We start from the raw sequence: 15,663 nt of genomic DNA, 5'->3' as shown, positions 1-15,663 counted from the left end.
TAGCCAATGTGTTTCAATGTAGGTATTGATCCATGTGTAGCCTTTGTAATCCCCACACACATCAATATTTACCATGCTGCATCATCACTCTTAGACACTCCAGGAAGTTGTTGTTCTTGGGTGGACCGAAGAGGCAGCTTGGGAAACAGTATGTGACTGTCAGATGTTAACAAGAACATGGGATCTACTGACAAGATGTTAAAGATTATGTGATTTTAATGCAGATGGTCTATGTGGTTATTGGACACACAAATATTCCCTTTTGGAAAAAAAAAAAAAAAAAACTGCACATATCAAATCTTTCATTTTCCAGTATTCATGGAACACACATGGAACACAAATAAATTTGATAACCAGTCTGACAAGAAGTTAACTTACGGATCAATAGTTAACTATCTGGATAACTTGATATATAATTCATTCAATTTATTCATTAAATACCAAGGTCTTGCCTTAAATTATAATTCATGCTCACATTACATCACATACATACATCATTACACATTACACTTGCACCACCTACTGCTGTGTAGGTAGACAACAGGATGCATTTAAAACACTCTTTATTATTTTACAGTTGGGCTGTGCATTTGATCGTCATGTGTATTGATAGCATAAAGACCAAACGCGTTAACGCGGAACGCCAGGTACAAGGAAATAATTCTGGGGAAGGTAAATAAACCAGAACCGTTTACGACCGGAAGTCGCAAGTACCAAAATGGGCTTAAAAACAGGTGAACATTTTCCATCTTAAATACATGTAAATAGTTACCTCTTGATAAGATTGAGACACACGTTCTGGACACCGAGAAACATGTCACGATTTCTAAATATATCACTGCGGAGCAATGGAGATTAATCTATGACAATTTCCTAACACCGATTCACAAGTGTTCCCACGAAGTCGGATGATTTATGAATATTCGTATAGACACAACGAGGACGCCTGCACGATTAGATGCGGGGAGAGCGGAAACATCGACTTTGGTTTACTTACTGGACTAAGGCTGGGCGATATCCCCCTATTATACATACTTGCCTACTGATGTGACTGTTTAAAAATGCTTAACAGTTAAATATGTTTGACGTGATCCTTGTCATCACAAATCCTCTAAAAGCATGAAATGGCTAAACCTAAATTGCAAATATTATTTAGTGGTAGCGTGGCCACATGGTCAGACGACACATGTGGTTTCAGCAAAACTCTTACCTACGAAAAGATTTAACTCCTCTATCCATTATACACACAAGTAGGCGACAATGGTTATTCATGAGTAAAGCGGTGCATCGTGGGATAGCACATACCAGGAAGTGTAGGAGCCTTCCTTCTCCTTAGTGTCTGGTGTAATGTCAACGCTGCGAAATCTGTAGCATGGCAATGACGGTGTAGTCGGACGGGATCGCAAGCTCTTGATACCAGCACAATCATGTGGAGTCGATTTAAGGCTATACAGAAGAACAAAACTGCCAGATATGGCATTCCGATGCTGGTGAGAGAGCTACCGACTCTGACCTTTATGAGGAGTCCTGTTCGCTAAAACTGTTCGTAAAACTGACTTTGCGTTAGCTAACTTCAATCATTGTTTGCCAGTTATCTGTTGGTGACAGTGTGAGCAGTTCACAACTCGAATGTGGATGGGCACCCCAAAGAGGGCTTGTGTCGATTTTGAGGCGTCTGTCTATGTTGCGGTTGAACACTCCTACAAACGTACCTTGCCCGCTCCTAGTTGAATATACCTAATAACGTTAGATATTACAACCCATGAGGCCATCTAGATTCTAGATGGTGTGCTGAGTATCTTAACGTTACGTGTTCATGTTTACATTACTGTATGGTAGTGTTTAGATTCGCACTGAACTGCCCCCACCTCACACACAGAAATGGGATCAGTTGTTTTCAATGATTGTGATTATGTTTTTGGTTGCACATTTTAATACTGTTCCTGCACGGTGATTTATTGCAGTTGCTGGTCATTGGCGGCTCTTTCGGACTCCGAGAATTCACACAGATTCGATATGACGCACAGAAGCTAAAGAAGAAGGTATCCCTAGTTTGCCAAGGTTACACATTATGGTGACACGTATTCATCATTCACAAAATGTTGCTTATATCAGTGGTGCCAGAGCAGTTCGTTGAAGACTCCCTTATTAAAGATGCAATGCAGTCTTTTTCCTCAATTTGCTTATGTGTCAGGACCAGTCAGACATACCTGTGTTGATCATAAGTGTGTTTTGTTTTAGTGAAGTGAGGATCTGTTTAATGAAAAAAAGTTTTGACTGCTGAAGTGTTGCCTGATCTCTGCCTTTGATTCTTTTTGTTCATGCGACAATTTTGTGAGCGTCAGTGTGGGAATATTCATCATGTTATAAGAATTTATTAGTTTATTATTATTGCTTATTATTTGGAAATATTAATCTATTATGTTTCTGTAGCCAGTAGCTTTGAAGGTCCACAGAATTCATGTTATGTAACATTGGCTACCTGTAATTTTACAATTAATTGTATCAGTATGGCACTTATTCACTCCATTAGGCAGTGTTATATATGTCTTGATAGAAAACAGCTGATGAGATCATCAGCTGTACATATGTTATCTTTCACAGTGAAAACCCAGTTTGATGACATACAGACCAACTGAAGAGGTGACCTTGAAGTGTACCTGATGTAATAAGCTGTCACTTTTACATCAGGGACTCTTAACTGGCCCATGCAGAAACAGACCATGATTTCCTTTGAGTCTGGGCATTGTTAATGCTGGAAAACTATAGGCCACTAGATTGTTGGCCAAGGAAATTGGTGTAAACTGGTGTGCCATGAACACATGGAAATCCGGGACCCTTTCACCAGTTATGCTTCAACATCTTGGTCCATATAATGCAAATAGTCTTAAGTACTGAGCCAATCAGAGAGCAGGAGGGTGGCACTTGAAGACCAGTTGAGCTTGTGTGTAAGTAGTTGGAAATGAATGGGAGATGCTTGCCAAGATTCTACATGTAGAACACTGAAAGGGTCAGGCATGCCTGAAGTTATCAGATGTATGGGACATGTGGGGTACTGCTGTGTAGTGGAGGTGGCAGTACCATTTCAACTTCCTCATTAGGAAGTAAATACAAGCAGGACACATGACAGTGTTGCAGTTAGACATTCGCTTCACCAAGTCCTTACTTGTGCCTTAAATTTGCTTTGTAAAGAAAAGACAAACACTTTGAAGGATGATAGGAAAGAGGGGTTGAAAAACATGACTGAGAAAAACCTCATATTGGAAAACATATTGGAAAAGAATTTCAAAGCCCAGTGCCTGGTTAGAGATAATTAGATTTGTCTATGTATACAGTGCAGAAATAAAAGGAAGCAACCATGAACTAATTTTAGAAATCAATCCTTCAGTCCCATAGTGTTAATTTTGTTCTTGCACAGACTCAGTGGGAGGACCCATCAGGAATGTGTGGGTAGATGTTACATATCCATCCTGAGTGGTTCTAAATGCTAATTGCAATCCAGTGAGTTTCCCCTAGTTAGAAGTTGTCAGTTTGATGTACCGGACCCCTAAAATGTGGAGAAGCTCTCAGTTGGTTTAAAAACTTTCATATGCGTGAGTTGTTCTCAAAGTGAGCGTGTGAGGGTGGACCAAGGAAATTCCCACATTCAGTGGACTAACTGAATCTGCAACACAAACTCAATGGCGCGGGAGTAACTGTTGCGGTCAACCAAGTAAGAAGGGCTCATTGCACAGGAAGAAATTAAAGCAAATCCAAGTATGGATCAGGCCTATCGACCTGACTTCTGTAAAGACTGCATTCATGCAAATTGAAGACAAAGTCCAGAATTAAGACCCGTTCTTGTTATAATATTAAAGGCATTATTAAAAGAAAATGACCTCTCCCCCCCTTATACAGAAACCTCTAGAGACATCCTCAGACCTCCTTACTCCTCTACATAAACTGTCATGAGGGAGATATTCACATATACTTGATATTAGAGTAAAATTAATTAGGTGGGGGGTGGTTGGACTGCATGTTGTCCTTCTGTAAATCTATTTTGTTTCAGCGAACACAGAATTGCTAGCATACAGTAAACTGGTGTGAAGTTGCCAGTGTGAAAGAAATTCATAAAACGAGATAAAGCACAGTGGTGCTCTGGTATTTGTAGACTGATCTGAGGAGTGGTGGATTCAAGTTTAAGCTGTTGATTCCTGTTCATTATCAGTTTGATGCATCCAGGTGTGAGTTTGGGGTTCACATCGAAATCAATACAATTGTGGCCATTTAACATTATAAGAACTGCATCCTCTATGCTTCTTTGTGGACAGCATGGACACTGGTTGAATATCTGTTGCAAAGTAAAAGGACTGGCCATTGTAATTCTATTGTGGATGTATTTCCAGAATTTGGCATCTTTCTGAAGATATGTGTACAAATTTTTAGTAAACTTTTTGTGAAACAAACTTTTAAAACATACATTGGCCAGCTCCTGCAACCAGCTGCCTTTTTTTGATTACTTTTTTTACTCTCTTTACCCGTTCTGTCCATTAGTCTTTGCCAGCGGTATGAAAAGAAATACTTTATACAAACTGTTAGTCCTGATCAATTTTTCCAGTTGGTCAATTCACATTGAAGTTGAGAGAATGTTCACAGATATACAGTGGGTAAATGGAATTTTTGTACATCTTTTTCATGTCATTGTGCATTGACAGTGACAGTTGACATACATATTATAACTGATTCATTCCACATCATTAAGAGCTAAGTTAAGTCACAGAAGATGGAAACTTTTATCTCTCTTGAGAAACAAGTAGTTCTTTTAGTTAGCCAGCAACTAAACACTACTTTGTAGCAGAAACAGTCTATGAAATAAACATGTCTCAAAGCCAGCTTGTTAGTTAGCTTGTCTACTTTGCTAGCTCCCAAATCCAGCAGCACCATTTTGTTGATGTTCTGAAAGTTTCCATAAGTATCATACCAAGCTAAGTAGTACTTTCATTGATAGCTAAATGTAATCAATAAAACTTTTTAATTTAGGTCTCTCTTCTTACTTGATGTAGGCTCTAGCTAAGTAGTGTTCAGCCAAATTCCATTTAATAAAAGCAATAGGGCACTAAAACCTGTGGTACATCATGAATATTTGCACAGATAGGTATTTATTATCTGAAGAAAGGAAATGAAAAGTGAACTTACTCAGTCGTATTATATTTTCTTTATTTTGGGGGGAATGTTATTTCATCTCCTCTTTGCCTCTTGTCTCGTCCTTGTATCGTGTTGTGAGCTGAATTGTCTCATGCCAGTTTAAAACTGGATACAGTTTTGAAGTGTTGCCACATAGGTTAAAAACAAACAGCCGGACATAGTGTCCGTGTGTCTCTGGGCCCTAAGCAGATGGTGGTAAAGCTCCATTATACAAACCGAACCTGAGATAACAGATACTGGACACATGGACAATCAGCCCTTTTCCTTTACCTCTCCCATTTTACTGTTTTCCGTTCCAGAAAATTCTTCCTGTCGCATTTTGCTCCCTGCCCCCCAATAGTTTTTGGGACCGTTTTTGTTGGGGGAATGTCAACCTGTTGGAGAGCCACACACCTGCATGGAAGGGGCCAGTACATACAAACAGGTCTGTCCTCCTTATCATCCGTCACCCCCCCCGGTTCTTCCTCTCTGAGGCCTCCCAACCTAACTAGGCAACCAGGTGATTAACTCCTCAGCTGCCCCATGGGACACCAGCAGGATGAACAGCTGGCCGGAACATTTTCCTAAAGTGCAACTGTGTATCATTTTATTTCAACTTGCCCACTTTCCCCAACTGAATTAAGTAGTCTGGCAGTGTTTGCGCGAGCAGCTCTGGATGCCCTTGTCACACCTCCTTCTCTTGTGTGCTACTGGTGAATGAGTGACTATGTCTTACTCTGTACTTCAGCAGTGTGCCAACTGCCTGGCTCATGTTCGAGCACTTGTTAAGGGTCCAGAAGGTCTTTCTTCAATTGAATCATGGCATCTTGAACATCCCTTGTGACTACAGATGTTCAAACATTTAAAGGGTTTCAGGATTAGTAAGAGTGTTCCATCCTAGAGAACAGCCAAATGTTTGGCTGCTAAAATGTACCCCATGGAAAAGACAATGAAACAACTTCAGCGCGTACCCCTTGAAGGATTTTCTCAAAATTTCTTTGACAGATCTGGACCCGTACTCATAAACATTCTTACCAAGAAAACTTGCACTTAAAATGTGGAAAATTCCAGAAATAATGGGTGCTTTCCCACTAAGTGTTAAGAATCTGACTAAAATGGACTCATACACTTTTTACAATTTAGTGTACTGTTACAGGAAAAAGTTTGGAGTCTTCATGAGGACTAACCATGTAGGAATACATTTGGAAATAATTACAGTGAGTCACAAACAAGAATGTTGAATTCGTAGATCTCTTGAAAGGAAAAGTATTTTGGAGCATTGCAATTACAGGGCAGCTGTTGAGAGCGTACTACAATTAGATTGAGCATGAAATCTTTTTGTTACAGATTAAATTAGGGACATTATGTTATAGCCTACAAAAAGGATCTCTTCCAAATTAGAAGTAGTAACAACCCAGTATTATTGCAGCAGCAATGTAGCGGTGATAGCTTGGGACTTACTGCCTCATAAAGTTGTAGTCCGCAAGCTAATTTACAACTGATGTTCCCACAGTTAAATTTAAGGCTTTTCTTTATCAAATGTGCCCGTTATGCCAGTGAGGATCACATTATGCTGAATATGATAACCGCCTTCATCTAGTGTTCAGATTTGAGTTTTGCATCATCTGTGCAATAGCAATGCGAAATGCATGCCTTTTGTCTGATTTTTCACTCTGATTATTGTCTTTAAAAAAAATTCATGTTTACGGTTTTAAATATAAGTAGAAATGCTTTAATGCTTTAAGGGTAAAAACTGAAAACAAGATGGCTCAATTATCCTTGCTGTATGTACTCTGTACATACAGAGTATGTACGCTGTATTGTCTTCTTGTGTGGTTGTCCCACAAAACACCATGTTTTGGCCTAGCTCTCTATCAGATTCTGTGTTTAGTTCTGGGTGGTATCCATCCATTTTGTCATTTTAAGTGCTGCAAAAGCCCACAATTATCTAGGGGAAGGCCTGCCAAAGTGCTTTCTGAAGTTTTACAGCGTGTTTACGCTTACTGCAATCAGCACAAAACCACCAGAGGATAGATGGCAGCTCTTTCAGTCAGACAGGACCTGTGACTAAAATCCACTGCTCTGTCACATTTTCTGTGTCTGTCTGAAAATGTTATTTTTTGGGGCATCATAACATTTTCTGAATCAGTTTTCATAACGACCTAGCTGTTCTGAACTCCTTGAAGTGGTTTGCTTTGCTCTTAAAGTTGCTCTTAGTGCCAGTAGTAGTTACATAGTTCATGTAGAGAGATAATTTGGCGCTCGAGGAGTTTTGGATCTTTTACATATCCCTCATTGTGTCTTCTTTGGGACAGCACACTGGTGTGGGTGGAGCAGGGTTATGCTGTTTATACTGCTAGCGTTGACTCCATAGGACAGTGGAGGCACTGCTCCTCCCTCTGGTCACATGAAGAACAGCGAGCCCAGGTGCCACACGCTGGGGAAATAAAACTCCAGCTTGGCCATAGAGGGGGAAATCTGTTTTGTGGTATTCATATAATACTTATCAGTATTACATAAGATTAATTGTGTGTAAATGTCAGCAATTTTGCAGTATAAGGCAGTGGCAACCAAGCATGTAAGGTTGACACAAAATGGAAGGTACTCATTTTTAATGTAGGCCCTACATTACTCACTCTTTCCCTCAGTTTTTCTCTTTTCCAGTTAAAGGACGGGAATCCTCGAGCACTAACACCAACAAAGTTTTGTGACAGTAACTTCCAAGGCATTCTTCTGCTGATAAGGTTTTCAGTCCCATAATAACAGCTGTTGGGATTAGGGCTGTGCAAACATATATATATATATAGACACGCACACTCACACAGTCTTTGTCATGACTGATGCTGCTAATTAACAGTTTCATCCTGTGTGGGCCCAAAGTGTGTTTCTACTCTCTGTGTGTGGCATCCAGGATGGAGCTGTCGGGGGATGGGAGGGTACCCCATAATTTGTAGGTCAACGCTTTGCGGCAGCATGAGGGATTAAGGGTGGCGGGACAGGCCCAGCTCTCTCAAGTGTTGCTGTAACGTTGCATGTCATGTGGGTCAGCAGCAGATGGCAGAGTTCCCTCGTTACCTTCCGTGTGAGCTGGCACAGGGGTGGGCCAGGCGGCGGGGGCGCTGCCTCTGGACGTGTGCCTGTTCCCGCTTCACAGCTGCCTCCACTGTTGGACCGGGGCGAATTATTCCCCCCCCCACATCCCAAAGCTCCTCTCTTCCTCCTCTCTTCCTCTGCCATTAGCACAACCCCCTCATATCACACAGCATACATGCATCGCAGATGAAAGTCAGAGAGCTGTGCGTTTTCAGTGCCTTGAAGGGAGTGTGTGGTGGGGTGAGTCCTCTTTGTGCTGTGCCCAGTACGGTCAGACGCCAGGGCGTATCCATGTTGTGAAAACAGTCCCGGCTCCTCGTATGTGAAACATGTTATCTAACAGGAAGCTCCCAGTACTGCTGAGAATATCTGACCTACTTAAATTTTTATAGCCTTACTGGGGTGAATGATGCACAGAATGACCTTCTGTTTTTTCATTAACATTTTCTGTTCCTTGAAGATTTTAATTACTTTGCGAAGAAATCCTTCACATGAGCAGAGAAGGTGGACTTGATTGCATGAAACAATCATCACTCTCTTGATTAAAATGAATAAAAAAATAAAGGTTTGGCTCCTTTCTTGGTTTGTTCATCATACACTAAAACTCCTGTTTCGGAAGACTGAAAATGCGTGTACAAGAAAGCAATTCAAAATTCAAGAATTATCTAAACTCTGATTTCATATTTGATGTGAGCAATTAATTACTCAACAAGAGATTATATCCAAAGATGAATTGCCTTTCAGGGGTGAGTCTGGTTTGCTGCTAATAAATGACATGTGCAGCATTGACTGAAGGTTAAGTTGTTACTGCAGTCATCACTGGCACTCCAAGGCTCTTTTTTATGTGCTGTCATCAGAGTTTGACTTCACTTCCAGCCCAAGTCAAATTTCAAGAGCAGTATGATTAGGTGTTGTAGTGCTTATCACGCATACAGAGACGAGGATGCTAACATTCCGTGAACAGCTCAGCGTGTACTTGCAGTCGGTGGGGATAGAGATCAGACCTTTCATCATCCCTCAGAGGTCTTAGTGGCAACAAAAGCTGAATACAAAAATCTTTAACTTGCAATCCAATTTGTGCTGTGACATCACACACCTCAAGGTGGCACGCAGTTTCACAGTTCCTGCAAAATCGACAAGAATAATTAATTGGGAGAATGCGAATGAGGCAGTGTGCTGCGAAAATACACCTCTGAATGCGAGTGTAACCAAAGATATTTGATTGAACACCATGTATCCGTGACATGCGAGTCTCAGCAGTGAAGCGGCCACCACCGCAGACGTCATGATTTATACATTAAAGAAATCATAGATAAATGGAGATAAAGGGGGGAGTCATACGCATCACTCTCACTCTGTGCTCCAGGCCTCGCTGTTCTCAGCCCTCCTCCAGTTTCATCAGCATTCTACCTCTCGCTTGCTCTCTCTTTCCTCATCTCGATCTCCCTCTCCTGGGCCGACATCCAGTGGAAGCTGAGGAAGGCTGCTGCCGTTGAGCTGTAGCAAAAGCAGCCTGGTGTAGAGAGCAGAGGGATCGGTCATGAGAACGTCCGTTGTGGGCAGCGCCCTCATCACTGCGCACCCCAGCACTAAATCAAACCCGGTCTCCCTGCTCCTCGAGCTGTCTGCCGAACGGCTCTCCTGCTCCTGCAGTCAACCCTCATTAAAACCGGCAATTACAGCTATGTTGTGAGTTGTGAATTATGGCCTCTGCTTCTGTGCACATGGGCGTGTGACTTGTGACATTTAAATGGAAGTTAGCAGGGAAAGTCATTATTTAAACCCTGTCGTCTTTCCTTCATTAATTTCCTCACGGCTTCATGTGCTTGTTTCCGTGTGTAACCCTGAACTCTGGCGTAATTTGGTCTGTTTTGATCAATGGTCCGATCACGCCATCGGTCCCGATCGTGTCTTCAGATCTCCCCTGTAAAAGGTCAAAGGGCCATGCTGTTGAAATACTTGAGACAATGGTGCATCATGAGGAATCGTGCTGTTCTCATGTGTCCCTCTCACCTCCTCCTCTCTGCCAGCTTGACCCAGCGCTGGAGGCCCGAGTGAACCTCCAGAAGCAGTCCGTCATTCTGGAGGAGGAGTACGAGGTACTGAGGGGGTCTCGGGGGGGGTGCGTTAACAGACAAATGTGTATCGTTTTTTAAATTGAATTTCACATTTTCTAAAAACTGCACAGAGCAACAGGATGTATGTTTCACTAATAAAGGAATGCTTTTCAGAAAACAAAATGATCAGAGTTACTCACACCCTCGGTCAGGATTACGTGCTTTGATATCAGTGAGGGATTTTTAACCGCTGTTGCTGATGCAATTTCTCCAGCTCCTTCCAATTTAGCACCTCTTGCTTGTGAGTGGTTTATTTGATCTCATACCACAAAGACTCTATCAGGTTTAATTCTGGAGATTGATATACCAAGTGCAAAACAATGATCGTTTTCCCTTAACAGTGTGGTTATACAGTAGACTTTGGTGCATAATTTGAATCATTGTCATGCTGGAATAGTGAAAATGTTGAAACTTCAACAACTCTCAATTTCTTGTGGGAGACATTTTTTGGCAAAAGCATTTGTATCTAAAATGCATGTGTAAAAACGCAACTAATAATTTTAAATCCATTTTTTCCTTAACAGCAAAAGAAAGTGATTTATTCCTTTTGTGAAAAGATGGGCTGCATATAATGATGGGGCACCTACGACGCATTTAAGGTCAAACCCATTCCATCAAATGGAAGGTCACAAAATAACAAGAGGATGAATTTTTTCAGCGAACGACTTTGTGTCTTCCGTTCGCTGCTGTCAGTGCTTGCAGCTGAGGTCACGCCAACATTAGTGTGTTTCTCTCTGAGAAATAATATTCCACTGAGTGCATGCAGATCGGCATGTGGTCATGGGTTGCAACAACTCAGACACTGATCCAGAGCATCAGAGAGAGGTTTTATGTTGGAACCAGGCAGTCTGTAAATCCATGCTGTTCCTGCTTCATGTAGGTGACACTCCTCTCACTCTTGTGCTTTATCTTGCCTTTTTCACCCCATTACTGGAGGACCATGAGGGCTGTTTATTGTATATCAGAGGGTGACCCCTGTTGGGTTTTCTGTCCTGACAGAAAATGAAGGATCTGAATGTAGATGGTTGGAAAAATATCCGGGGGCCACGTCCATGGGAGGACTCCCGCGAGTACCAGGACCAGCAGCGGGCCCAGCAGAGCAAGGGGCTGTAGTGGCACCAGACCCAGAAAAGAGAGGCTTCACGCTGGATGGTTCCAAAGGAAGGAGTGGGCAGGATATCAGGGACTGATGGACTGCAGTGTCCCTGTCTGTGTCTCTGTGTTGCCCACCTGAGCTCCTTCTATTACAGCCTTGCCCTTTGTCCCACAGATGAGAGAAATTTGGTGTGGAAACAAAGGACATCTTACACTGATGTGTTTACTTGCCGGTAAATGTTTTTGAATTAATAAAAAGTTTATTGGTTTGGACAAAAAATGGCTTCTGTTCCATGAAGTGTTCCATGATGTTTTCAGCTGTGAGCTCAGGTGTATGGTGGTAATGGATGAGACAGGTGTGACTCCACATCGAGTGAGCAGAACACCGCTGCTGCCCTCCACGTTGAGGAGGCTGCCCCTGCTGTACCATCCCATGCATCACTGATGTCTCTCTCCCACCTCCCTGCAGCCTTGAGGATGGGATCTCCACCACCCCACACTGTTTCAGGACTACCGTGGAAGGAAAGTGAATCGTCTGGCTTGGAACAGTGTTCACTGCCATCTACTGCACAGATTTGGGTTTGACTGAGATTGAGGGTGTAGCTTGGAAAGTGTGACCTTTGCATGTCAGTTTTGATGAAAGAAAATAAACATATAATAGAGTCTTATTATGTGAGGCCGTTTAGGTCTCAAAGCTGTTTTTCTCATCGTCCATTTGCCATCTTATGGTTTATTGCCTGAGGCTCCTGATTGATCTCAGACAAAAATGTATTCTGTTACGTGTGCAATGCTGAATATGGCCAATAGGTGGCACATTGGTGCAGTAGCGCACCTGTTTCACTGACCTCTGCCACTGGGCTGTTTTTTGGAGCAATGATACTTTAAATTTATAATGTTCATGAACATTTGAATTCTCTGTGCCAATTTGATGGCCTTAGTATGGCATACTTAGGTAATTCACAAAGCGTTTTTCAGACTGGGGTTTCAGATTAATTTCAACAAAATGCATATATATGTATATAATCATATATAAATTAATTAGAAACTCATACACGCAAGATAAGTTATTTAAATACACTAAGGGAAACGATGGAGTTATATGTTCTATATTTTCATACATCATAGAAGAGGCAATTGCAAATGTGTAATTTATATGTGAGAAAATTTTTTATTTCATTTTTAAACATTAAATTTCAGAACTGACACAAAAATATACCTGTGTGCAATTTACATTGTGTAAGTGTCTAGTGGGCACCTCGTCTAGAATAAACTGTACTGTTTGAAATGCTCAAAGAGCACAGAGTGGTGATGACTCATTCAGCCTATGGGTATGTAATGAAAGGTCTTTGCATACCTGGCTACTCTAATATAGTAATATCACCGAATCCCGTCTTCATTCAGATTCCTTAGACATACCCTTGTGTGTGCTGATTGAACTAGAATGGCTCATTTTAAATAGCCTGCCTTGATTTAATCATTTCCCCCTTTTATGGCCGTGATGCAGTAATTTATGAATATCACAATATGTTAGCCTTTTCCTGACGGTGACAGAGCTCTACTGGGTCACAGCGTAGGTGCTCACCGTAATGGAACAAAATGACTTTATTATTCATTTAACTAGCAAATGCTGTTATGCAGGGTCACTTATAATCATTTCATATTTTTTAAGTTTACTGTTTTTTGGGGGGTTTTGTAGTCTCTCTGGCTAAGACAATCTGCTGAATGAGTAAATGTTAACATGAAATGTTTGTTGTTTATTTTACTGGGACATTTTAGGAAAAGTACCTTCCACAGGGGTAAAAGTACCATCCACTGGAGATCATAACATAACATGTCCTACATGGAGCTTTAACCCATGATCTGTCGGTCAAGGACTTTTAAACACCACTTAATGCTGCCCGAATCTCTACAGACCTGACTGCTGTCAAAGAGGTTTTTTTTAGTTCAAGGACAAGGATCAGTCAGTGCAACCAGTGATTTGTTGTGGGGGCTAAAGCTTGAAACAGTGGCTTTAGGGTTCACTTTAGTGTTCAATAAGTGTTCACTTATTTTCAGTAGTTGGTGGAATTCTGTCATTTATAGCTCTGAATTTATTTGAGTGAAATTGGTGTGCAAATTAATAAATGAATGCTGCTTCGTCCTTGATTAATTGGTCCCAGTGTGCCTGCATTAACCCTTTTATTTGGAGTCATAGGTGCACATATCATTGGTGTAGAATTTGTAATAACATAATTCTGCTTTGATCATTGAAACGTAGTATTGACAATTTGGTATAGCTGTTATATGGACTGAAAATCTGTGACGATTGTAAGCTGAAATTACATTTGATCTCATGTCTGGTCCAAATCCTTTTTCCCAGTTTGAGGACATAGGAAGGATAATGTTTTTTTTTTTTTCAAAGAGGTGACCCAGTGTAACCTCAGCTGTGAGAAGAGTACAAATATGCAGGAAAATCCACAGTGCTGATGAATCATGCAGTCTTGATCTGCACGCTCGGCAGTTAACACTCAGCCTTTTTTTTCTTTTTTTGTTGTTTGAGTTGTTTTTGGAGGAGGTTGCAATAACGCTGCAGTCTTTCAGAGGTTATTTTTGTCCGTTGATTACAGAAGAGAAGTAGTATATTGTAAGGAAATAAATGCTTTTCCTGTTTGTTTGATGTGTACTGTGCACCCCTGTCAAGCTGCCTTGTAGGAATTGTGAAGTACTACTGTTACTCCGTAGACATTTCGACGGCCGTTGGAGGTTGTTTCAAAAATAGAATGTCAGAAGACACCTCAATTACTAGTGTAGTCTCCCCCCCCCATGCCTGAAAGGGGGATATTAACACACCCATTTTTGTCCTGCTGCTGTCTTCAGAAGGAATTTCATTCATCACCAGCCGAAGCCTGACAGCTTGTGTGCGCAAACGCACACACATACATAGACATACAGGAACAGTGGCCAGTGTCAGATTCTGACACAGGGCTCTTCTCCCCCCAGAATCTGTCAGCTATGCCTCCCACCAGTGATACATCATGTAGACCAGGAAGGATGAAGATGTTACAAAATTAATGCTGTTCATTACCATGTATTATTAAACCACTTGCAGTGAACCATGAGGGTGGGGAGATGGGCACCCCACAGGGGAGATCTGAGACAGCAGACACACCCCCCACCACCCCACACAAATAGCAAATACGCACCGTCGCACACAGTCGAGATGTCGGTCCTCACTCACACCAGCTCTCGGGAATGTTCTCCCATTGAGTGTACTCGTTCATTTTATTTCATGCCGGATTAAAGGCACGCTAGGTGGAGCAGCACCGCAGGACGCTGGCGATGCCAGTGTCACCACATGCAGCTCGGCCAGCAGCTGAGCAAAGCGGCACGCTGCTGATCCTTTAATCCGCTCTCGTGTGCGCGCTTGCATTCACCAGCGTGCACATGCAGCACTGATGTGCACCGCGCCGAGAGATGGAGGCGGAAAGGGATCGGGTCTCAGTTTTACCCAGCCCAGAGTCCCAGTGAAACAGCACCGGGGGGGGGGGCAGCTGGCCCTCATGCTCTCTCCTCCTGGGGAAACAGCACCAGGCTGGTGCTCAGTCCTCCTCCACTGGAAGACCTGGGCCTAATGAGCCAGTGACATGCTTCCATGACAGGCATAACTGGGATATTTGGGCTGATGTCTCACAGGGGATGACACTTTGAGTATCGGTACCCTCTCTGTTCACCGAGTCTGTGCTATACAGGTTGTGCTGCAGACTACCCAAGGAGCAGAGACACTGGCTATATGTTGGCTGAGTCCAGACAAACTGTGATGCCACTCGTAATTTCATCCATTTATGAATCTGGCTTTGGACCACATGCTTCTTCTTGCCATTTTGCCTTGACCACAGTTAATGTGTGCAAGGTACGCATGTCCACACTCTATTAACGCACGTTAATATCTACAGTGCCCAAAGCTGGCGATGGCTCCTTGCAGGAGGTGAAGGCTATTGGCAATGAGTGGAAGGAATTGTGGGCTTGGCTGCAGTTTTGACTTAATCCTGTTTCTCTGCTGGCAACCATTCACTCCAGCTCAATCAAAATGCCCAAAAAGGCAATTTAAAAAATATCTTCCATCTTATGATGCCACACCACCAAGTCCATGCCCCCATACTGATCTCCTCCCTCTTTTGTGCTTTGCCTCTCTGTATCGTCAGACCTCATACCATAT

General features: G+C 42.2%; 1 protein-coding gene across 1 annotated transcript; it reads left to right on the top strand.

Annotated features, from left to right (window-relative positions):
- The first annotated feature begins 1,294 nt into the window (after nt 1-1,294).
- LOC118786629 (cytochrome c oxidase assembly protein COX16 homolog, mitochondrial) lies at nt 1,295-11,570 on the top strand. Its single transcript, XM_036541808.1, has 4 exons — nt 1,295-1,490; nt 1,965-2,042; nt 10,287-10,355; nt 11,373-11,570. Exons 1-4 carry the CDS (start codon nt 1,428-1,430, stop codon nt 11,484-11,486), a joined length of 324 nt encoding a protein of 107 aa, XP_036397701.1. The 5' UTR covers nt 1,295-1,427; the 3' UTR covers nt 11,487-11,570.
- The last annotated feature ends 4,093 nt before the right edge of the window (nt 11,571-15,663 follow it).

Source organism: Megalops cyprinoides, chromosome 12, assembly GCF_013368585.1.
Source record: "Megalops cyprinoides isolate fMegCyp1 chromosome 12, fMegCyp1.pri, whole genome shotgun sequence".
Classification (NCBI taxonomy): domain Eukaryota; kingdom Metazoa; phylum Chordata; class Actinopteri; order Elopiformes; family Megalopidae; genus Megalops; species Megalops cyprinoides.
The sequence above is the reverse complement of the archived record's forward strand: the minus strand, read 5'-3'. Positions and strand labels throughout refer to the sequence as shown.

What these genes read in the sequence shown, in the direction of transcription:
- LOC118786629 (XM_036541808.1), top strand. Translation starts at nt 1,428, where the DNA reads ATGTGGAGTCGATTTAAGGCTATACAGAAGAACAAAACTGCCAGATAT. An exon ending in GATATGGCATTCCGATGCTG is followed by an intron (nt 1,491 to 1,964) that starts GTGAGAGAGCTA and finishes GATTTATTGCAG; the next exon opens with TTGCTGGTCATTGGCGGCTC. An exon ending in TTCTGGAGGAGGAGTACGAG is followed by an intron (nt 10,356 to 11,372) that starts GTACTGAGGGGG and finishes CTGTCCTGACAG; the next exon opens with AAAATGAAGGATCTGAATGT.